Source organism: Dromaius novaehollandiae, chromosome 2, assembly GCF_036370855.1.
Source record: "Dromaius novaehollandiae isolate bDroNov1 chromosome 2, bDroNov1.hap1, whole genome shotgun sequence".
Taxonomy (NCBI): domain Eukaryota; kingdom Metazoa; phylum Chordata; class Aves; order Casuariiformes; family Dromaiidae; genus Dromaius; species Dromaius novaehollandiae.
This window is the reverse complement of record NC_088099.1, coordinates 139,915,538-139,941,398: the sequence shown is the minus strand read 5'-3', so window position 1 is coordinate 139,941,398 and position 25,861 is coordinate 139,915,538. Positions and strand designations below refer to the sequence as shown.

At 36.4% G+C, this 25,861-nt stretch overlaps 1 protein-coding gene across 3 annotated transcripts in view; it reads right to left on the bottom strand.

Moving 5' to 3' along the window:
* The window catches only part of CCDC178 (coiled-coil domain containing 178), a 54,846-nt gene extending 35,418 nt beyond the window's left edge, over window positions 1-19,428 (bottom strand). For all 3 annotated transcript variants that reach the window (XM_064507599.1, XM_064507598.1, XM_026102992.2), the window contains exons 1-5: window positions 19,299-19,428; window positions 6,924-7,004; window positions 4,856-4,983; window positions 4,182-4,216; window positions 1,711-1,805 (exon numbers count right to left, since the gene is read on the bottom strand). In XM_064507599.1, the coding sequence (XP_064363669.1) occupies window positions 1,711-1,805; window positions 4,182-4,216; window positions 4,856-4,983; window positions 6,924-6,981 (316 nt within the window). In that variant the 5' untranslated portion in view covers window positions 6,982-7,004; window positions 19,299-19,428. The remainder of the gene's footprint in view (window positions 1-1,710; window positions 1,806-4,181; window positions 4,217-4,855; window positions 4,984-6,923; window positions 7,005-19,298) is intronic.
* Window positions 19,429-25,861: the final 6,433 nt, after the last annotated feature.

Sequence of the window (25,861 nt, the reverse complement as noted above, 5' to 3'; positions counted from 1 at the left end):
TATATCTAATAGATAAATCCTATTAAGAGTTAACACAACTATAGTCTTATCATAATTCTTATTCTTAATAATGAACTGACTGAAAAACAACAAATAGTCTTAGTTTCAATACCAATACCTTTTTGCACGGCTGCAGGGAGCTGCTGAAGCCTCCAAAGTGACACACAATCAAGTTTCATGCCTAGCTTTTTCCTTCGCTGTTTCTCCTGCTCCAAAGCTTTTTCTGCCTCTTTGCAATGAGTATCTAGTCGCTTAATTAGCTCAGTAACTTCCAATAGCAAAGCTTTTGTTTCCAGCTTCAAGGTTAAAGTCTTGCTATCTTTAAAAATACATTAATCATTTTTTTTTAGGAAAGCTTAAATGTATGCTCTTTATTGAAGCTTCATTCTCAATACAAAGTTGGCCTGTTCACACGTATCCAGTAAACACAATCAGTTACATTGCTGTCTTTAAAAATACAAATTATTTTTTTATGAAGGCTTAAGCATATGGTCTTTACTCCAGTTTCATTCTCAATATTAAGTTGGGCTTCTTCACATGTATCAAAGCAAGCACAGGTTGCAACACAGAACTTGCATACTCAGTAGCATTATTCTCCAGTTCCTTCTAAACATAGTATTCAACAAAAATGTAACAATAGGGATGGTACAAAATGTTCATCTTTGTCTCATTGTTTGGGTAAGTAATCATGCAAATAATCATACAAGTTCCTAATTATTTCAGTTTTTTTAAAAAATACTTCTTACTTCATTTTATTTTCCTATGGAAGTATCAATGACTACATTAAAATCTTTGGAGTGCTAATAATATTCAGTGTAATATCTCAACAACACTGTTTTACTATTGACACACGTGAACAGTCAACATTTCACTCTGTGAAATCTGGATATCAAAAACACCTCAGATATTTATTTCCATACAAAATGCCTTGAGCTCATCATCCACTGTCCTCACTTGGTGATCTGATCTATAAAAGAAATGTGAATTACATAAGCTACAGACTTCCAGACTTCAAACAGTGCATCCCAATTTTAATTCCACAGTTAATAATTCCCTGAATTATTTTGATTAAAAACTGCAAGCACTGAAAGGAAGAAAAACTGTTTAAGATCTGGGGTGAAATTCTGGCTTCACTGCCATCAGCAGAAATTTTATCACAAAATTTGCTGTAGACAGCATAGTCTCTAGCCTCTATTTACAAAGATTGTACATTGGCTCCAAAAAAAATTGTACACTAAATCTCTAAGATATTTAAAAAGTATTTCAAAAAAGTATACTCTGAATAAAGGTGTGAACCGTAAAAAAAAAAAAAGGGGGGGGTCTTTATCAAAAACACATTATGAATACCTTGTAACAGTGATGCACTTATTTGTTTTACAGAAATCCAAAGGGAAAAAAAAAATCCAGCATTTCCAGCAACCAAACACAACTAATTTAGCTGGATTGAATCATACACAAGTTAAAACACAGTATGAATCTAAACACAGAAATGCAAATTATCTTCTTCCAAACAGGATAATTTATTATATTACTTATATATAACATTTACAATTTAGATGTCTTTCAGATTGACAACGATACAAACATGCACACATCGTTTACATAAGACATATACTACGCAACTGGGATTTGTTGTTAAATATGCAAAGCATATATTTAATGAGGTAAGTAACTTTACAACTCAGACCAAGCATTATGAAACATTTTTACCTTTACAAGATACATTAGCATCTTGAAAATCCAATCTAGTGGATAATGATAACCAGGTATCTTCATTAGATTCAGCACTGACCTTTTCTGTTTTCCTGTAGATAAAATCAACTGTCACTAAAAAATTCTAGATTGTATTTAGTAATATTTATTTAACAATGTCAATTTAAGTCAAAAGTTTACTATCTTCAGTTTTATACATTTAAATACTGGCTTAATTAAATGGAATAATTAACTTGTTAAAAAACACTAATGGTACAGAAGAATTCTTAGTTGATAATTTTTAGTTAGACAATTCCCATTTAAATGCCTTTCTCACATCTCTTTACAAAAACACTTTCAGAAGAATATGAGAAACAAGGTTTTTTTAAAATCTTCTACTATGTAGATCCTCAATTTTGGCCTCAAATCAAAGGATTTGCCAAAGAGAAATTGTTGTAGATAAGTTGTTACTCTTCCCAAGTTTCTTTTATCAGTTTAAGGAAAGTCATCACTTGAGGATCAACAATGTTTTTTGGACAAAAGAAGGAAAAATGATCAAGGCATATGCTTCATCAGTCTCCAACACAGACAAGTTTTTGAAATCTGAGACTCAAGAGCAGGAAAGAGTAGGGCATTGTCAAAATGAATCAGGACAAATTTAACCTGGAAATGAGGGGAGAAAGAAATAACACAAGTAGTCCAAGAACACCACAAGCAAATCATAGGTCTTACATGAACTCAAGAAACTCTAGTCAGTCTACTGGAGTTGAGAACAAGCAGATGAAGGATAACCACCACCCATTTATGCTCACATGTGCAGCTTAAAGACCACATATGGGTCCTTCATATGCAGCTAAGACAAAAAAAAATCTGCAGTCAGTGTTTTATCACACGTATATGCACAATGGGAAAATGTGTATTTGAAAGCATTCCAGGAAAATATTCAGTTTCCATGAAGAAATAACAGACAAAAAGCCTATGTCAGACAGACCAAAAGAAATAGAACTGAAGCTTCCCTAGATCAACGGAAAATACACTTAATGTATTGGGAATAGAATAAAAAATTCTAAACAGTAGTGGGAAATAAAATACATTGGACAAGAAGACTGGGACCTGGCGATGGAGGAGGAGAATCCAAGTCAGACAGAGAAGCAGGAGTTTGATAAATAGGAGCTGGGTAAGTAGGCAAACACAAAATAGCTCAGCAGGTATATCTGACATGAGTATTTAAAAAAATGTAATAACACACAGGGAAATGCAGGGCACATTGAGCAAAAAGGCTGCAACAACAAGCTCAGTGCATAAGATACAAAGATTAAAAAGAAGAGTTTGAACAGGTGAATATAATTAAAACTATATCATAATGTAGTCTGCTTCATAAATAATTCAATTTAAAGCCACGTAGTCTTTTTTGGGGTCCTAAGCCTGAGTATTTGGCTTTGAAATACACTAAACAGCATTTAGTGTATTTCAAAATACATGCATCCATTAAGTAAAATTTAGAAAAAAACTGTATGTTTTGTGCTTTAACATTACATTTTAAATTTATAACTTTCAACAACTATGTGTATGTTCCAGATATTTCCAGTGCAAACATATCTATAAACGAGTTCATCAAATTGTTATTTTTAATTTAGGAATTAAATTTTGTGTTTATTTTAAGCTGCCTCCTCTCTTTTTCTGTAACTTTAAAGTTACCCAGTTGCAAATGCTATAAGGTTATTCAAAGCAATTTTGTAACTCAAAAACACACAGAAGTTTTTTGAACCAATCGTGAATAGCTGACAAACTACACTGAAAACACAAAAATCATGCATTTAATAAGAATCTAAATAGTATGCAGGATAGGAAAACCAGGGAAGAATAAAGAATAAAATCATGTCTTATTACTACATGCTATGATGTAGTGGCTGTTTCATTCATTTTTTTCCTACTCTGTTTCATAATTATTTGTCCTCTCACAAGTCTCTAGACAAGTTGAAATGAGATTAAATTCGACCTCTATACAAATTCAGAAAATTGTATTCAGAAGTGTTTGAGGAAGTTTATACAGATTAGAGTGAGTATGCAGAAACTTTTAGAATTTTTAAACTTCATGTTCCCAATTCAAAATTTAAAGGAATGAGAGCCTAAAATAAGGATTCTTCGCCATATTTAATACTTCTAAAATTGTGTCCCTTCTCAGGTACTTAATAACCTAACAACTCTTACCCACAGAAATTCATCATTTAGGTTGGGGCCTGAGACCAGAAATCATCTTCAATCTTTGTAAAATAAACAGTGAGTAGGAAAGACATGAGAAATTCTCCATAAGCACTTTTGATGTCCAAAGCAGCTAGCTTCTGCAGACACTAAGAATGCTTATTTTAGGTGCATTCTAAATGAGAACTTAGTAAACCCTACAGTTCACAGAGCAGATTTTATAGTCAGACTAGCTTCTCAAATAATAATTTGACATTGAAGCAAAACTGTTTTTGTATGATTCTTACCACGGTATTTTCTCCTCCTTAAACACATGATCATACTGCAAAAGCAAAAAATAAACTCCATTAGACATCTCAGATGATATATACTTTTTCTGTTTCTTAACAAAAAGTGTAATAGGCCACTGAATTTTGTATCATAAGAGGGTCTAATCAGCACAAATTCAGATGTGACCGTGGCTCATGTACCCTGGATTCTTACAGTATCTATGCTGCAGTTGCAGAAATCTTAGTGCAGAGCATTTAACAATGTTTGTAGAAGACACTGTAGTCTATGCTAATGTCCATGACGTGCTGCTATAACAACACACTTGTCAGTACTGGAGCTAGATCATTTAAATATAACTTGTCTGCACAAGCAGCAATCAGATCTTCTTACTATCCACTTCACTGACAACTCTGTGTGCATCTGAATTATCGTGTATTAACTACTAATTAATTACTAATATTTACAATATATTACATTATGATATTGTGGTATATTGATTTTAATAATATAGTTTGACTTGCCAGAACTGTAAACAGATAAAAAACACACCATGACTAATAAATGAACCTGCTAGGCAGTGTTTTGGAGACTGCATTTACTCAAATTTTTATAAAAATCAACATAGTAATCTGGAATCTCTTAAAGATAAAGAACAGTACTAGCATTTGGCCATTTTCAACCACAAACATACCTGTTGAAAGCATTTCTCCAGCTTTACTTCTAACTCTTGAATGTGATGAATAGCTTTGTTAATACATGGTAATGGAGTATTTATAAAAGCACAACTACGTTGCCTTGTTGTGATACACTTGCTCTTATCTGCAGAAAAGAAGCAGACACGGAAAGTTGCTAAACTTTACATGCAGGCTGATATCAGTGAACACATTCTTCAATTTGGAACTTGATAACCCTTGGTCTTGAAACTACCTAAGAGGATGTAATAGCTACATTTATTAATAGGCACATATTTTTCACAAAATGTAATTGCACTTCAATAATATCTGAAATAAGAGGAGAGAGAATCAAAAAAACATGAATAATATGATGGAAACTTTTCAAAGAAATCATATATGATAAAGGGAGCTAATGTCAAAATACAATTTGCTATAATTAATTACATATAAATAATCCCAAATGAATTGAGTTTGAAGATTTTATTCTAGTTCTCAGTGAGGAATTTGTTTATACCAGAAAAAAATAACATAAAATCCAGAAAGGTGAGACTGCCAGTTTCTAGTATAGAAAAGTCAAGAGCTGAACAGAAAAGGCCACAGGGTCTAGAGTCAACGTTAGACTACTCTTAGGCACACAATACCTAGTCCCAGTAAATGTATACTTCGACTTTATGACGGGATGAAGCCCCAGAAGAGTAGTTCTCCTGTTAGAAAATTCAAACTACATGACATACATGAACATTTTATAACATGTAGATTTCACAGTTATGGTTTTTTAAACCCCACTAGCATTACAGCCACACAAATAAATAACACTCTGTCAAGCTATCAAATCCAAACTATTTAACTGTAACACTGAATGAGAATCTGACTGCAGAGATCACTAATAAAAGGCATCAGGAGTCAGAACAGGACACCAAACCCTAGCAGTAGAGCTAAGAAGAAAGTGCAAGTAGCTTTCCTACAAATATGAAACATTAAAACAATTATGTGCACAGGGGCACAGAGTTTTAATGTGCTCTAGAGATTAACAAAAATAATAATAGTAACAGGAATTAAAAGGTAAAATAAAAGTATTACAAGACAACTTTCATATACAGTTTGTGGGTTGTTTTCTTTTAAAAGAACATTTGCTTATCGTCTTGATCCAAAACTGTACATCTGCAGGTTACATTTGGCCCTTTTGACTTTTATGACAATTTGATGTAATTTATGGTAAACAGCATTACTGGAATGGAAATGATGGTTTGCAAAATTTTTTTTTTGAAAGAGAGAGATACAAGAGATGTCCACTAAAATGGATATCAAAAACTGCATCTCATAGGAAGTTGCTTTGACTATTTCTAGAGCCAGCAGCCTACATAGGATACCAGCAGCCTGTGCAGGATACCTACACTACACAGTCCTAATGATGCATATATAGAGTTTTGCCCTTCCTGTCCTCTAAAGCCCAAAGCAGAAGTTCAGATTTCTAGACCAACATTACTTCAACTTCACTGAAAACATTTAGCTACTTCTACTGTTACTATTTTTAATTTTACTAAATTAACATTAGTGTTACTATAAGAATTAGGTTTCTGTATTTTCTTTACTGACATAACTAAGAAGCATTACAATACCTCAATTTAAAGAAAAGAATTCTGAAATCCTTGAAGGGCATTAATAAAAAAAGTTTACTTTCTTACTGTTTTGGTTTTCCTCAGTAAATGCAAACATCTTTACAAGGAAGCCTCCTAATCCATTTACCAATGCAAATTAGAAATATAGCTAAGTGAGAAGGTGGAATCATTCACCCTTATCTCACAATCTAAAAATTAAATTTAAATGGCAAGTCAAATATAGCCAACTTTGTTTTTACCAGATAGAAGGTGAACTATGATTACAGGGATGGAGTGACAGTAGTAAGTCACTGACTGATGCTCAGTGTCCAATGGTATAATTTCTGCAAAGGATCTCCAGCACCATACCAGAAACAAGAATCAAAAAAGATGACTAGTATTAGATACTGTTACAAGTGTTATAATTACATTTAAGCCTTCATTAAGCTATTTGAAAGAGATGTAAGAGAACACATATCAGACGTACCTTGGGATGGCTCATTAGTGTCCTTAGAAGAACAGGAAAATGACTGTATTTCAAACATTATTGCCAATAGTACTTTCCAGCCTAATAATAAAAATATATACATATATATTTATTTTAAAAACTCTTATTTTCATCAGCAGAAAACTTATGCTATTAGTGATATATCTACATTTTTCTTTAAAGGTTGCCACAAGTCTGTATGCACATTTATTACGACACAGCAGCTACTAAACAGTTGTGGCATTATAAATCACAGAGTAAAATTTATTTAAGCAATGAAATTACAATTTAAAAAGTAAATAAACAGGACTGACAAATTTCCATATATGTGGCCGGACTTTTTAAATTATATAGGCTATTTTGGATCCTACCATGACAACAGTAACTAACTGCAAAGATGTGAAAAAAAATGGAAAACCTATGATATGAATTTTAATTAAAAAACAGTAAATGGAAGGGAGATCCATAAATTTGTAGTCTGAAGCATTGCTGTCTCGATGGGTAAAGACATGTAAAGTGAAGAAAATGATCTACTTAATCTGATATAAACTTCAAACTCAATTACTATAATAAACAATAATAAAATTATTTATATAATTTACAGAATTCAGAAGAATAACATTGGCTGAAAACGTAGACAGTTAATCCTAGGGACATCCAGTTGAGGCAACTCATTAGAATATTTCAGCACACTTGGAGCTCATACTAATAATAAATAACTCTATTGCCATATAGAGATCCAGGTAGACAACACAAACACAATTGTGCATTTGGCACATTAGAACTTCACAGGAAATCACAGTTTCTAACTACTATCAACCTACAAAAACTGACTAGTAAAAAAAATAATTACAGTCTTCATCAACATAAAATACTGGAAACAAATATTTTCTGGATTTTAGCATTCCATATTCTTGTAAGTAAGACTATCAAAAATACTGATCTATTTATTTCAAATTCTTTGAAAAGGAAAATAGTTGCCCAAGAACATAACTGGTTCCATGGACAGAGAAAACAAAATAAGAGCAAGACCAAGATATGCTCTTCACACTTCACATGCCTCCATTTGCTCATCTACCAAACTCCAAGTCAAGTCTGTTCCAAAAAAAGTTAGAAGAATGTGAATGAACCAAGCTTGCCAAAGGAAATGCCGAATCCATGGCTGATCATCTACATGAACTTCCATATGGAGCAATGCAGAAAGAATTATTGTTCTGTGTTACTGTAACAAACTAATTGACTTAGCTCGAAAAATGCCAACAGCTTCAAATTAAAGCTATGGAACAGGTTTTTTTCAATAAGGATCATAATACATAGAACATTTTCAAGACACGATGTTTTCACCCATGTATCTCATATTATGAATTGTACAAATGTATTATATGACCTATTCTTGTATGTAGCTATTTCATTGCACATTAACACCTATTTTTTTTTCTTAAGTCTGGTAGCTTTTTCAATTTTCTAAAGGAACTATTGCCAATGGTGAGCCTCAACGTTGCTAAAAGAAAAATGCCAATTTGGCAAGCAAGAATTTTTAAGTACATCTGTGACGGGATGTCAGCTTCTTGGACCCTGCAAAGAGATATTCTACTCTCCTGCTGGCTCATCCTGACAGCCAAACCAGATGGATCATATTAACTCCAACATGGAGTACAAAAGAATCTGAAACTCTTAGAAAGTCAAAGAAAATCTGAAGTACTGACAGACAGAATAGCTCTAGAGCAAGAAGGAAAGGGGACAAAATAATATACACATGAAAGGATGAAAGCTTAAGAAACAGCTTCAATTTGTGGTTGCTTACATAACCAGGAAAAAGGTATGAATGGATTATTAACTGATATGTAAGCATATGTTAAGAACAAGATGAGAACATCACTTGTCTGATATGGAACCACTAGTGTTATGCACAACACAAAAGACTCACTCCACTGTAAAAATGTATACAATGTCCTACTGAAAAAACATATATTGGAGAAACCCACAGCTGATGACAAGGGCTATCACTTCAATCTGATGGGGGGGGGGGGGGGGGGAAGCTCAGAACTTATCTCATTAAGAATCTCTTGAAAATACTGCCCCAAAAATATTTAAATACTACACTGTGTTCACAACTGTAGCTATCAAAATACAAATGAACTACCTCCTTTGATACTGTCCTACCCAGAAAAATAAATCAAATTTATTGAGTTAACACTCCTATCCCTGAGGGATATACCTCTTACAGTCCACAACTGTTTTATGCAATTCGAACTGTCTTGCTGTGACAAAGATAACCACAACATTATTGGTATTGCCACAACATACCTTTCTAAAGTCACTGTACACTATTCCATAAAGAAAAGGAAAAATAAAAAAGCATTGTGAATGTGTCATCAGATATATAAATGTGTAAAAAGCATCTACATCCTATTCTATATTTTAATAAATATGTCTGAAACTAAGTACATGCATAAAACTTTTTAATTAATTTCTTAGTACTTCAAACTACCATAACAGAAATAATGTGCCAGTATAGCTGCTAAAGACAAATTTTTAAACATCAAAATCTTAAATAGAAGGGTCAGAAACTAAGAAAATTTTTGTTAAAAGCAAAATCCTCAGAAAACCATGAAGTAAATTAAAGCAAAATTTTTCAGTGTAAGAAATTAGAAATCAGAGACATTAGAATTACTATCCACGAAACAAACTACAATTAATATTTTTAATCATAAATACTATTCCCTAGGCAGGGTCTTGGGATATTTTACAATTCATAAATATGCTCCATAAAAAGACTATTCCATAAAAACCTTTCTCTCATCGACTTCCATGCTTAACACTTCACCAAAACTGTAATCCATTATTAAGCAAATTTAGAGCAAATCCAGATAATCTACCTCACAATCATAACAGATTATGTCCAAGTTACAGAAGAATTTTCTTTAAAATGTTTTCAGCGGTTCCTGCTTCACTGTGACCATGCTACTTGTGTTGCGAATTTTTCCTCCTTACCCGAAATGCAGTCACATAGCTAAAAATTATAAACTAATACATATTTAAAAGGAGTTAACATTCCATGAAGAAACTTCATTTTATTTCCATCTTTCCCTGACTTCTGAATGCTAACTTTCTGCAAATAGAGCATGCTACCACTTGATGTTAGGATCCTAGGATTTCTGTCCTCAAGTGATGCAGTGAATCCTTTTGAACACTGAAATGAAGCCCAGATTTACTTCAGAATATGCAGAAAGGTATTAATGTCCCTAAGATTATTCCTTCAAATTACAATTAGTGCAGTTGCAATGTTTCAAAGTACTACACAATGTTATACAAATACAGTGGTTTATAAAAAATAGTAGTTTACAGCATTAAAATGTGTTACAGTGAAAATGAGGTCTCAAACTTGAAATGAAGACTTCATATAGAATCACAGTAGCCTGTACAGACAAGTTAAAACAAACAACCAACTCTGACAAAAAGATTGGGGTTTTTTTTATTTTAAACATTAAGTGCAACAAAAGATAGGAAAAAATCATTAGGTCGTTTGTTGTATTTTATCCCTTTTACAGGAACAAGATTCCTATACAAGAATTAGTCCTTTATACTGGCCATTTGAAGCTTTAAGAGAGGAATCAGGATCACCCATACCTATGCCTATTCTGTTCTAATGTACTCCCATGAATTTCTAGTAGTGTCCAAAACTAAATATAGCTGAGAATATACTACTATCATAAATACCTGAAATAATTCTGTATATGTAAATCACAAGATATTTGCCTTTTTGACAACAGCATGTTCAGCCTGCAATATACTTAAACTTCAGATTGTTTTCTGTAGCATTGATACACAAACAGTTGTTTTATACACTATCTTGATACAGTTGTCCATTCTTACTTAAGTATAGCACTTTGCATTTTTCCTTTTCCGACTGCATCTGAATTTTCCAGGTCATTTTTCCTATTTATCAAAATCAATTTGAATTTTTATCAAGTATTCCAAAATTCACGTGCTTCATCCCAGCTTGATAGTCTTCAAATTAAACAAACTTTATCACTATTCTTTTGCCACAGACCTTAGTGCAAATATCAACTTTAAGCAGAGAAATAGACAATTAATTAGAATGAAAACCAGGGACACTGGAAATCTCTATCACGGAGGGGAATTCCATGCAGGTATTCCATGCAATAGCCATGAATGATATATTCTGTACTTCTCTACCTATATCCTTGAGTTCCCCCTTTTTGAAATGGTTCAGGCAAAGGCAATAATGTTCCTACCGAGTAGTATTAAGAAAATAAATACCTTTGTAGATTAAGAGCTGCTCACATTCTGTGGTGGGGGAATCACATAAAATATTTATAATAATCTTTGACTAAAAGCACTAACCATTTTATTATTTCAGTTTCCCTCCTCACACATCCCAAGCCAAGAGAATTATTCTCTTCCTTACTCCTGTGAGGTCAAACAGACCTGACAGTAGTAGGAACAATCTCCCCATTCAAGCAAAAAACTAATTCAATTCAACTGTTAGAAATGAGCAGCCAAAATTCTATTACCAAAAGAACGATCTAAATATGTTTTAAAGATGATTACCACCAATGTTCATGCTACTAAGCATGTTAGTTATTTGATCTGTCCCCTTACACATAATTAAAATATCATGTACTATAGCATAATATTTTTGCAGAGACTATTAAATCTTAAACCTACCGTTTTCCATTCTCTTGTATATGTCTAAATGAAATACAGTGAATACTGGTTGCTATAGTAACTACAGAACTGAACAAATTTAGTTTTGGCATAATTGCCCCATATGTTTGTACAAATTACACCTCCTATTCTGAGCATTACAAATGAAGACACATTTGAACTCTATTTAAAAAAATAAAGTAATGAAGAAACAAAAAATTAGATCAAGTATTTATAGACATAATAGAACATATTCTTGTATAATTCACTCATTCACTTTTTTGTTGTAACTAATTTGAGTATATTTTCTTCTATTGTATTAAACTATTCGGCTAAATGCTGTTTAAGTTATGTTTTTACTTATTTTACTGATAATTAAGCCATTTTTGTCATTGTCATTAAACTCAAAATATTATTTTCAAATAATGAATACATCATTAGTCAAACATCCAGAAATGGCTAAAGTAACTTCACCAAAAACAGCCCCCCAACAACCTGTGACAAATTTATTCTGTTTCTTTTCATTTGTACGAGGTTCACACTGAAAAAGGATACATACATTTGTTTCTTTGGTTTCAAGAAACAGTAAAAAAAGAAAAAGCACTCTAGGCATCCCAACACTCGCTTATAATCTTACAAGAGCACAATTTTCTCAGCAGCATTAAAAAACACACATTCAGCAGGAACAAATTAACTCAATTCAACCAGCCTGTGAATTAGCTACAAACTCCTCTCCACTTCCTCATCAGCTCCAGAATAATCTTGAGCATCTCAAAAAAATAAAATAAAATAATGAAATAAAGAAAAAGAGAGAAAGAAAAGTACTAAACAAACAAAACGGAACCAACCCCACAAGGCCAAATGAACAGTACGATGAGTGGACTTCTATAGTTTTATTTCAAAACGAGAATTCTTTAATCTTTTCCCTTCCCTAACTTTATTTGCTCAATAACTTAGCTCTGTTTCAGTTGTTCCAGAGGCACCTTGTATCCTTCTAGCCTAGGGACTCATCAGCTTCTTGACCATCAGTAGTAATTAGCACAGTTGATTTTAATAACCCCATATATAAACATCAGAATTTCAAAAAGAGCTCAGGAAGACATAACAGATCAAGGTAAACAGGCAAATAAGTGTTAGGAAAAAAACCACTGGTAGATCATCTATACTTGAAAGCTTTAAGTCTTGGAAACTTAAAGCATTTTCTTGAACTTCCACATACACTGCACAAAAATCTGTAGTTGTAAGCCAATATACTGCAACAAAAAGATGCAAAACAAACATCCAAGAAGTTGTTCTGCACATAGTATCATGCTTCTAGCCAGAAGTGCCAACAGTATCATTTTTATTTTAGCCTGTCTCTCCAGACCATCCAGGTATCTGCCATTTTTATGCTTAAAGCATTAACAGAGCAAGGTTTTAATAAATCTGTGCAACTGATATACTCAAATTTTGACAGATGTAAGAATTCTCTAACAAAATTAAGATAGGATAGGAAAATATGGATGAGTGAAAGATCATATTATTATTTAAAATGATTATTATTTAATACCTGATGGGCTAACTTATGTTGCAAAGAATGTGGAGAAAAGCCTCTACAAACATTTTACAGAAAAAAACAAAAACAAAAAAACAGCTGTTCCCATGAGCATTAAAAGCTGTAAAGCCTAGTTTCCCATGGATTTTTGTGCACCATTCCCTCACCCACCCTCACAGAAATTCCAGCTCCCTCAGGGTCACAGAGCATGCTGACCAACCCAGCTCCTTCAGCATCCCCCTCCGGGCACAGGCACACGCTGAGAAGGGTTGGCACAGCGCAGCCACTGACCAGCCAACCCAGACTCCTTGGAACTCCTTTCTTTCAACTGAGGAACTAATCTGGGTCTTTCTTTCCCCTACTCAGCTGCCAGTTTTCATGAAACTTGGGGGAACTTACCAACTTCAAGTCATCTATCCATCCGTAAAACTTGGCTAAAACTGAAATATGTTCAGAAGTTACAGGAGGACAGACACTAGCAGACCATACATGGTGATAAGGTACACCCTGTTTCCTTAGACATACCAAGAAAAACTCAAAGTGTAGGCAACTTAGAGTGGCTGTCTTCATTTATTTTGCAATCCTTCTATCAAACAACATTTTGTAGGGATCTTAAACTTGGCTACTTTAGAAGTAATGTGGGTGAAGGAGAGACACAACAACATCTTGCATATGCCAAGATAAAGAACAACATAGAAAGAAAGGACAAAAAAGCAGAGAAGTAAAAGAACAAAGCAATGAAGGTGCTGGCAATGGTAAAATAAAGCAAGTGGGATAGTGCATTTAAAGGACTGAATGAAGTCTGAAAGGCAAAGCTGGAAAACATAATTATGCAGTATGAAAAAGGTGCAGTAAAATGTACAAAGATGTAAAAGATGATAAAGTAAGGCACAACAGTTAAAAAAATCAAAAACAAAGAGACAGATAAAACCTAGCTGCTAAAATTGGAAAGGGACAATACAAATAAAAACAAGATATGGTCTTTATCTGTAAAATAAAAAAATGAAAATCAGTATTTAATTAAGCACTTACTAAGTTCTACAACAGAACAGAAGTCAATGAAACTAAGGTAGAAACTTTGCTTTCTCTTTAGTAATTGACAGGAGCACAGCAGAATGTAAAAACATTTCATTCGCAAAACAATGCCTCAATGGAGTGAAAAATCCAAGGCAGTTTCAACTAAATCTAAACTATTTCTATTTAAAATCTCCTAGTGACAATTTCTACAAAATGTCTAGGCAAACTTAGACAAAATTTAACCATCCTTGCTACTAGTTAGATTTGCTAATATAATCTCCTAGTTCTATCTGCAGTGGACACGAAGTAACAGATTGTTTATAAAATGAAGGCAATCTCTTAAATATTTGAGAACTGCTAGCTCCTCCCTCCTCTACACTAAACAGATCAAATCCTTCCACTCCTCAAACCCCAGAGATTATATTTTCTAACTACCTGACGTTTGTCCGCTTTCTTCCTCCAAATTCTCTCCAACTAGTCCAAGTCTTTCCTGACACATACCCAAAAGAGGGCACAGCTTTCCAGCTGACACCTCACCAGCACTAAGCAGAATGGAAATATTATACAGTGCTTTTGATTTTACATCCCAGTACAACCCTTGCTTCTATCACAACAGTACACTGTTTTTCATGTTTAGGCCTGTAACCTAGAGATCTTCTGTTACCTAACCTACCATTTCCTCCTCTGTATGTACACTTTATTATTTCTAATTATGCATAGTACTTTGTAATTGTCCTCACTGATTTACATCACATTCTCTGATTTTTCAAATTCCAAATGATCCTGTCCTTCAGGGTGCTTGCAGTTCCTCCCAGCAAGGCAATATGTCTAAATTGAATAAGAATCATGTAGTAAGCCCTTGCTGTCAGTATTATTCAAAGAGTACCTCCATTGTTCTGCAGTGTCATGAATAAGACATGACTTGTGCTTAACATATTTTTATGACAAAACTATGCTGTTTCAAAAAAACAAAACAAAAAAAATCAACATTTTAAAATAGCAATCCATCTCTATTTGATTTCCTATTTTAAGTTGTGTATATTTTATTATTTTATGTTTCAGAAGGACTCATGGTTAGATATTAATTTTAGCCAGTATGTATGTTATATATGTATGTTATATAAATAGTTTAGTCACAAACATTAGAGAAATAAAATGAGCTGAAAATTTGACCATTTAAAATAGAAAAGGGAACATCACACACTACTAAATAATGTGAAATTGCATCTGCATAATTTCTACATCAAAGAGAACATCTCTTGCCAATTTCCAAATCAAGTGTTGCATAACTATAAACCTGTTCATGTTCTGTTGGAGTAAGATGTATTTTGTGGCACTGCTTAGACCATGACAGCTAATTCATTCTTAATGCTATGTAAAAGCTTTGTTAAAAATGAAAATTAATAGAAAAAAAAAAAGCTTAAATGATACATTCTCAGACTGCCTTTTACAAGGATTCAGTATCAAAGGAAAGACTACCACATATAGTTCAATATCGCTACATTAAGAGCACATTCTTGTACCTGTCCCTACAATACACCCTTAGAAGTCACCAGCTGTAAGACAAAGCCCTGAATGACAAAGAACAAAAAACAAACAAAGACTAAAAAAAGGCAATAATAATTAGGAAATCATCAATATCACCAAGCTGACAGGAGCAGCTGCATGTTCAAGCCAATGCTTCTTCACTATTTACCTCCAGAGTGAGGCATGCTAAACCATAAAACTTACTAAACAGGAAATGCAACTGTTACCAACATTCAGTGTTTGTGCTCCGTAATTCAGTAATTCAAGTTAAATAATTATTTTTCAAGTGAAATTAAAAAGTTAATTGAAGAAAATATAAAAAAGAAAGTTTTCAATGAGATTTTAATACATACTTGAGCAAAAAGAATGCAGGAGAGCTTTTTTTGGTCTAGATTTACTCTGTGTCTCTTTCTAATTGTGTTTCTTCTTCACCGCTGAGTTGTTCTCAGTCAAATACATAATGTTTCACACAAACAATATACACAGTTCAAAGGTCACATAAATAGAAATGTTTGCTATACAGTTTAATTTTCTATCAATATGCACAGATTGGCATAATCCTTAGTGTCTTTACGCTCCCTAATGGGAGACAACAACTATACCAGTACGCAGTACTTTTCCATGCTTGTAGTTAGACTACTATTAGGAGAACTACTGTAATGCATTAGCTACTCCATTACAGTTCATGGTACAAGTTTTGTGGATAGACAAGTCCTATGAAGTTAAATATGAAGAGCCTAAGAGTTCTGTGCTCCAGATTTTCTCAGTATTCAGCACTACATTGTTTCTTCTTTATACTGTGAAGGTAAAAGATTCAGAGCACTAGAAACGTTATGTCTCTCTCAGATTTGGGTATCAGGTAACTTAGAATTCAAAAGCAGTTAGAATATTTTTCCTACATATTATCTAAATTCAATGGTTTCACACTGCACCTACCATAAAGGTCATGCCAGCATACAAAATCAAGAGCCCCATAGAAAGCTGGAACATACAAGGTAGACATTGATAATTTGGGGATTTTATCACTTTACAACTTATGGACATTTTTAACCATTTGATTTCTATTCCTACTCCAAACTCAATTAACATCAAGTCCACTGCTGCAATAGGCACCTTGCAAATACCAGGAAAAATAATTTTACAAATCATTTAGGGCAATTTCACTAGTACTTCATTGGGATCTTAATACAGGATATGAAAATTTTGGTCCACTACTGCAGTATTAACTTTTGATATTAGTGTGGATAACAATCTTCCGAATGATAATTTCATTCAAAACTGTGGAAACCACTGAAAGAAGAATGGCAATGTTCCATCTCTCATCCAAACTGAAATAAAAGTCTGGCATCAACCTTCAAAAGGAGACACTTTCCTGTGTTCTCTCTTCTATCTTGAGGACCTTTTAGACCTACCTGCCCTGTTTTGCAAAGTAACAGTCCTGAAGCAATCCACTGCAATGCAGAGTTACTGCTTCCATGCTCTCTTTTTATTTAACTCCATCTGAAAGCTCTCTATACAAAGGCTTACAAAGCACTATCTAAAATACAGCCTATTGTATGTCCATTTGGATCTTTTGTGCAGTCAGATACTTTACCAACATAAAACTCTAAACTCTACGGTCTCACCTAGGTTGCAACCACTGAAAAGATGAAGAGCATTTACAGAAATGTAGAGCTCCTCAGCAGGAGGCTTAAAAGACACATATATCGTTTTTTGCTCATTTAAAGCAGGGTCCTGACAAAATAACTATTTGTAATCAATTGATTTTTTCATTTAATTGTGACACACTCCTCACTAAAGAGATAGCTAGGCTGCAACTCTATGAATAACAATTTGGATTCTAAAAGGATTGCAGATAAACTTCTCCAAAGCCATAAAAAACTCCAAATCCCTAAGGGCTTATTCAAAAAGTATTTCTTTGTGTTATCAAACATATATTCAATTCTCCAAGCAGGGCAATTTGAAAAAAAACAGATCAGTCCCAGAACTGAAATGACCAGATACTGGGTTTTCATTTTTGATTATGAACAACCCTCATCCTCCAAAATCCATCACAATATGACCAATATGGAGTATAAAGTGATTGGCGGTTGAGGTACATTCTGCTGAAGCACAACAGTCAAGCCTACAGTGCTTTATAGAAACATTGACATATTTACCCAACATATTCACTGGGCTTCAATGACTGGAGCATGATTAGAACTTTATAACCCTCTGGGCTGTTAGGACCAGTTCACTAAACCTCTCTGCCATGAATTCCCCCATCCCTCATTAACTATTTTCCCAAAGAAAAAATAAATAAATACAGGCATTAGAGATGAAATATAATCTGGTTTAATATTAGTAAGAGTCACCCCTTCTTGCCATAAGGTTACCAAAACATCTTCTCCAAAGTCTACTCCGCTTTGGCATGGTGTCATCATGGAACGAAACTAAGAGACTCCATGCTTCAGAGAACAACTGGAGCTTTTGGAAGGTAATCAAATTCTGGAATTACTCCCATCCTAACCCCTCCCACTTTTTCTAGTTTTACGCATTTTGCTTTTGAAGCAAGGGAAACAACAAGGAGAGAAAGAATAATTACTATATCCTCTGAGGGAGAAAATCTGACTATTTTATCTGAGACACCCCTTCAGTGATGACTTATCACATTCTTAAGCCTGTGCAAAATGTTTCTGTTACACACCTGAAACTTAGAAAGGAAGACTGAAAACTCTTTTCAGTTATATAATAAGAAAATTTATTTTATTCTTTGATCCAATTAAGAATAATTCTGCAATAAGACTGTACAGCCTACTTAGACATCTAAGTTGAAAATTGTATCTCACAAAGATGGTGCATTGAATATTGCAAGAAGAAAAGGGGATTAATTCTGGAAGCCCCAACAAGCTATCCTGACTGAACCTCTTCCCAGGGCAGAGAAGCCTGAACGCTTCTGCAAGGGGAGAGGTAGCCTCCACTCAAATGGAGCTTCAGCCAGACATTTCCACAGGTGCAAGCTGCAGAAGGCAGAGTGTTCCTTTTGGCTTATTCTGCCACGACAAGCTAATAAATAAAAAACATAGAGAAATGTGGCTTTGCCAAACGCTACCCTGTACAAGCTCATGCCTTCCTGGAGAGACGCAAGCACGAGGCCGCTTGCAACCACAAACGAAACGCACGCCGAAGCACCGATCCGGGCGCAGCGCCCGCCACCGCGGCGCGGGGGCCCCCGCACACCCTCCGCGGCGACGAAGCCCTCAGGCAAGGGCAGCGCCGCCTCGGCTGCCCGCCCCTCCCGCGCCGCGGTACGCCCGGCCCGGGACCCCGCGAGCGGCACCTGCCGCCGCAGCTCCCTTGGAGGGGAACGGGCTAAAACCTCGTTGCCCCGCCCGCCGCGGAGACAAGCCCTCCCCGCCGCCGGCGGTGCGCTCTGACCGCGCCGCCTCTCCGGGGGATGGCGGCGGGCGCGGAGCCCCCTCCCGAGCGGCAGTCAGCCGCGGCCGGCCTTCCTCCCGCCGCCTCCGCAACCTTCCGTGCGGAGGCCACGGCGGAGGACCGCGCCGGGGATCTGCTGCCCCCCGATCTCACCCGCCCCGCGGCAGCGCGGCTCGCTGGCGGCCCCAACCCCGCCTCCCGGTACTCACGGCTTCGGCGGGACGCCCGCCGCCGCCAGACAGGACGCGCGCAGCGTCCGTTAGCGCCCGTTTCCCCGGCAACGGCAGCAGCGCGCGCCGAGCGCGCGGGGTAACGGCCGGCGCGCGGGGGGAGGGGCGGCGGGCCGGGGAGTGTCTGCCACGGCCGGCGCTGCCCCCACGGGCGGGGCGGTCCCGGGGGCGGGTCGCGGCCGGAGCCAGCCGGTCGCTGCCGATCGAGGCGCCTTGGGGGTGGCTGGCGGCGGTGAGGAGCCGCGAGAGGCGCGGCCGAGTTGACGGCGCCGGTCCGCGGTGAGGGGCTGCTCGGCCTCGGCGCAGCCTGATCCGTGGGAAGGACCGGGCACGTCTTTGGCTGCACCATTAGTGCTGTGAAATCATCTGGCTTTTGTGCGTTTTCAGTTAAAAACTTGCTGTTGAGGGTGATCGTGCTGTGAAAATTTATAATGGTTGACAGTGCTCCACAATGCCAACACTTGAGAACTACTGTTGTGGAGAATAAAGCCAATTCTTTCCTTTTTACTTCTTTCTTATATGCGTTCTTGTCTACTAACCAGCTTGGTCCAGACCAGCCCCAATGGCTGTTGTCAATCTTGATTATTAAAATTTACTCCTGGAAATTTGTGCACAAAGGTACAATGATATGAAAAACCATTGCATTCAAATCTTTTATGAGTAGGACTCATAAAAGACACAAGAGGGACTTAATTAAAGTGAATCTAGGTTTCCCTCCTGAGACAATTCCAGTAAGCCCTCTTCTATACATCTCACCTATTTTAAAGCAGGAGATTAAAATTAAGTCACGGAAATAGGAACAGGGTGTCTCAGAGCTGATATAGGCTTATATTTACTCCTAAATGACTGTTTATTTTCTCTTTTGACACCGTGTACCATGTCAGAAAAATTTAGCAGACAGCTCAATAATCACTTTCTCCTGTGTCCTTTGTCCTCCTCCTCATTTCTTTGCCTTGTCATTATGTGTATGATAACGTTACTGTATTCAGCCTGTATGTTTTCAATGAGGAAAAAAAAGAGGGGTGGTGTTTACCTTACCTTATCTTTCTTCACCAATATAATCGTAAAGAAAATGAGATGTAGATAGCTTTTTATCTTAGTAAAGCTAGACCAGGTAAAACCATGCGGTGAAAGGAATGAATAGCATTGGCACTGTACAGAATTCTAAATTATCCGTATCTGTCAAATGGCATTACACTGAGATAGATATCTCAAAAAATACTCTTTTACAGAGAACAAAAAAAAAATATCCTTTGGTACTCAAGAAAGCACAGTGGCAACAGTTATCAAGAGAAGAAACACCACGTTCTTAGATACTCTACAGGCTTTGAAATCACAATTTTAAGCTGGACATAATTATCTGTACCAAGACTGAAGAAAATTTCATAAAGGAGAGATACTGCATTTTTACCTTTCCAGCTAAATCCAAGGCTTCAGATCTCCAAGCTGTTGCACATCTTTCTCATACATTGATTTTTCACTACTCATTTGGCAATACACAATTTCTGGCCACTTCCAGGCTTTTCCAACAAAAAAGGAAAGCCCTCTTGAAGCAATAAAGGGATCTCTTTTGCACCACAAATGTATGACAAGTCGCACTGTTAATGGGTTTGATCTTGTTATGGAGTAGTTACTGATCTTGGTAAGTATTATGAGACAAGGAGGAAGGCATTGTCTAATCTTTTGATTGTTATCATAAAGAGTTCTGTGGTCATCCTCAGTCATAGAATTTCTTGAACAAATTAAGAAAAATTAATTAAGATAGCTTTCAGCTATCTGATACATTCGAAAGATTTAGATGGTGTTAATAAAAACTAGATTTACCCAAAAATTGAGTGTCCTTTGTAGTTAGTGCTGTAATTTATTCATAAATGGGAATGAAGCTTCAAGAGCATATTAATATATTCATTAATCTCATAGAAAATATTGTCTGGTGCCCTTCTTCTCTTGCATGACTATTCTTACAATTAAATGCTTTCAAAGTTAGGATCAAACACTGTACCTATTACATCATTGATGTTAGGACTAAGCACATAATGTTTTATTCATGTATATATACATAGAGAAATATTTTTATTTTTTAAAATTATGGGATTATAAGCATTTAGGACAAGGGCAAGAAACCATGGAGATCATCAACTGCTAGTCAGTGTGATAACCAAGAAGTATCTCTGATGAACATCTCTTTACACCTCTCATAATCTTTCACCCTCATTACTGATTAGGATCTTAAGAGAATAAGAAAAATCCAGAAGATGTTTTACTATATGTCACTGTTTCAAGAAATGCTCATGTATTTATCTTATCATCCACAGAATGAAAAATGAGACAATAGAGAATATTGCAAAAAGGCACTGTACTCCAAAATATGGATTATTTTACTCTTCTGTAGGCTTGTTCCACTGTCCAAAACTGCTATATCTTTGTTTTCTTTGTTATTGGCAGTGAAACATATGCTGGGTCAATCTATAAAGCAAGGGCAGATGGTCTGCAGGATGTGTGTTGCAGAAATATAGAAGATATGGAACTAATTCTGCCATTTATTCCAGCCTATATACACTGCACCAGAGGGTACAGAAGCTGTAGGCAGCCAAGCTGCTAGCAATGAATGCTGAGTTGCAATACTGAAATTCAGGGTGCATTTATGTAATCTTCCCTTCTGCAGTGTGAGTAAACTTGTTCCGTATGACAGGAAATTACAAAAGCAAACATAACATTGCATATCATCGTTAATGAAGATGAGAGAACAAATATTGGAGAGATGCTAGGCCACATCAGACTAGGATTCACAAGGGTGTTTCTGCAGTCTAACTGATAACTAGTAACTTAATGCTTTCATTTGGAATGTATTGCTTGAAATCTTCCACAAGACAGAACCTCAGGACTTGAGTGGTTGTTGTCCTCACTTACTGTGACTGACCAATAAACCCCTATAATGGAAGAAGGCTCCGAGGAGATGGGCAAGGGGGATGTGCCCCATGAAGCTCAGGAATAATGTAGGATTACACACTAAGATGTGACTGACCACAGCTGTTGCACAGAAAGCTGACTTTATTTCAACGCAAAGGGGACACTGGCTGAATGGCAGAGCTCAGAGGGTTGTGCTCAGTGGTGCGAAGTCTAGTTGGAGGCCTATAGCTAGCAATGTCCCCCAGGGATCAATACTGGGTCCAGTATTGTTCAACTTACTCCTTAATGACCATGAAGAGACTGAGCGCACCCTCAGCAAGTTAGCTGACAATACAAAGCTGGGAGGAGTGGCTGAGACACTAGATGGTTGTGCTGCCATTCAGAGGGACCTTGACAGGTTGGAGAAATGGGCAGAGAGGAACTCATGAAGTTCAAGGAAGGGAAGTGCAGGGTCCTGCACCTGGGGAGGAATAACCCCATGCACCAGTACAGGCTGGGGGCTGACCTGCTGGAGAGCAGCTCTGCGGAGAAGGACCTGGGAGTCCTGGTGGACAACAAGGTGACCATGAGCCAGCAATGTGCCCTTGTGGCCCAGAAGGCCAATGGTATCCTGGGGTACATTAGGAAGAGTGTTGCCAGCAGGCGGAGGGAAGGAATCCTCTCCCTGTACTCAGCTTTGGTGAGGCCGCATTTGGACTACTGTGTCCAGTGCTGGGCTCCCCAATACAAGAGAGACACGGAGCTACTGGAGCAAGTCCAGTGAAGGGCTACTAAGATGACTATGGAGCATACTAAGATGACTGGAGCATTTCTCATAGGAGGAAAGGCTGAGAGAGCTGGGACTCTTCAGCCTGGAGAAGACTGAGGGAGGATCTTATCAACGTGTATAAGTATCTGAAGGGAGGGTGTAAAGAGGATTGGGCCAGACTCTTTTCAGTGGTGCCCAGTGGTATACAAACTGAAACATAGGAAGCTCCATCTGAACATGAGGAAAAACTTTTTTTCTGTGAGGGCAACAAAGCACTGGAACAGGTTGCCCAGAGAGGTGGTGGAGTCTCCATCCTTGGAGATATTCAAAAGCCGTCTGGGTGACTGGGACACCCAGCATAGTGACAGTGAGCCTATGGGAATCACATCAGTATTGTGATTGAACTGTATATTGAGATTCCTGTATTTTCCTAAGTGTAACTTATACTTGTATTGTGATTTCAGTATACTGCTGTATCACTCTGCTCAATCAAAAATCCCGTGTAACATAAAATTTCTTCAAAGAAGTAAATTTTGATATTAAACATTACACCACACCCCCACCCACAGCCTGGTGTGTGGAATATTTAAAAGAACCTGGTCAGAGTGTATTGGGCTCTGGCACTTAAACTGAACAACTTCTCAGCCCTCACTGAAGCCTCAGGAAGCCTCCTTTCTCCTCTGCTTCCTCTCTGTGCTGCAGCTCAAGAAACAAAATGGAATGGCCCAATGTGCTTTGTATAAATGGCTGAAATAGTCTTGAACCAAAATGATGGTAACATAAAACACCTTTATTCTCTTCTTTTTTCTTTCTTTTTCATACTTCAACACTAATAAAAGAAATTCTGTTAGTTGTCCAAGTTGTGTCTTTAATTACACTTGTGCACTAACTATAACAATGCAACTTTTGGCAATGTCCAAGGAGCATGACAGTCCAGCTCATCTTGCAATGCTAACAGGAACAGAAAGCTGAATGTCCCTCCCATTTACATTGCATGCATTACAAATGTTTTAGCAGATACAGAGAGAAAATCTACTCGTTTAGCAATGTGGCATTTTTACCATGTGCATTTTTCAGAACTAAACCAGAACTTAAGATTGACTTTTTAATAGGCTTTACATTTTCACCCTTTATGAAAAATTTTAATAATGCAGTATTGTCTTATGTGGGAAAACAGAAACTGCATCCCAGATTCACTTCACAATTTTTGCTTTCAACAAATCAAGTGGTGCAAAATTAATTATATTTAGCACAATGAGATATTCATTCTGCAACTTTGAGAAACTCCTAGGGTTATGGAGGAATGCTTAAGCTGTTCCTGTATCACACTTACAGCCCATTAAATAATAAGTAGGATGGGGGAAACCCAGTGTATTGCAGGATCTAGCACTGCTGCCCCATCCCCAGTTGTTGCAATTATGTTTTAAGGCAAAGTATGAAAAAAACTCTAAAGCAGCGTATTGTTGGAAGGAGCACTTAACAGCAAAAGTCTTTATAGAAGTTCATGGAAGGACACAAAAGAGATTTTTGGTGGGAATTTGTGGTAGAATCTTATATACTATCCTATCAAATGTATTTGCAATTTTATAATATATTCTATAATGATTTGGATTACATTAACAACTCAAAAAGACTAGTTAAATGCAATCAAATCAAGCCAGTTTAGATAATTACTCAATAGCAATGAAGACTTTAGTATGAAAATGGGGGGGGGGGGGGTTACCAGCAAATAACAGATTTGGTTTTTATTATGGTCTGAACAATGCTCAAGTATTTGAGTCAGATTTGGTGAGGCATCGTTTCTTGAAGGCATCTTCATGGTATTGAAAATGTGAGTTTGAGTTCCTCAAGGTAGAAGACTACATGTGGGCTTCTCATGTCTGGGTTGGCTGCTTCATTGCTGGGTTACTGAACAGAAGCAGTTGTGTGGATGTGTCTGTCTGTAAGCTTTGCTTTTCTTTCTTTCAAGTGCCTGAAAATAAAAATGTCATTATAGAACAAATGGTATGTCTAATTTAGCATAAATTTTTTTGGGTGTGTGAAAAATGCAAGTTTGGTTCTTTATGACTGATTCCCACTACACATATTTCTCACTTTGGCTGTGAAGGCAAATATTCAATTATTCATGCAAATTTCTTTAGGACAGACTGCAGTTATGACAATGCTAGTATTCTTTTATTCCAGAAAGACAAATATTGTGCTTAGAGATGGTGCCTTGGCTGCCTAAACCAATACCCCTGCATAAGAAAGGTATCACGACCTGTCACAAAGTGTAATATTTAATGTGCTGAAATCAAGGTACTGTGACCAACAGAAATTTGTTTAAATAGGTAGCTTGTCTAAGTACATAAATACCATTTTTGTTGCATTATCTAACTATAACAGCAATTCTGCACTGTACTTATATACCTCTTTCTATCTAACTAATTTTTGATGATACCTGTAAGTCAAAAAGAAATTATCAGTAAAGGAATAGAATTGTTCAATTTCTAATTCAGCCTAGTTGGTTAGTAGTGAACAAGATCACATCTGTGATCAAAATACATGGTATAGCGAGACAGACATTGTCTTCCCACAAGCAGATGCAAATTGTAGTGATGGAGTTGTTAATAACGCAGAAGCTGCTGCCTTGAATTTAAAAAGAAAAGTTACTCACTTAGATCAGAGTAGAAAAACAAGAATTGGCATGTGAAGATAATGCATACAAACACATGCTACAGGCGTAATCTACAGAAAGTAATTTAAAATAGACAGTAGCAACCAAGGCATTAATAATAGATATGGAAATGCATGACTGTGTGGCAGGGAAATAATACTGTTTATAAAACTATGGTTGACTTTATATTCATTTAAAGGTAAGTTATGGGTTGGAAAATTCTATACC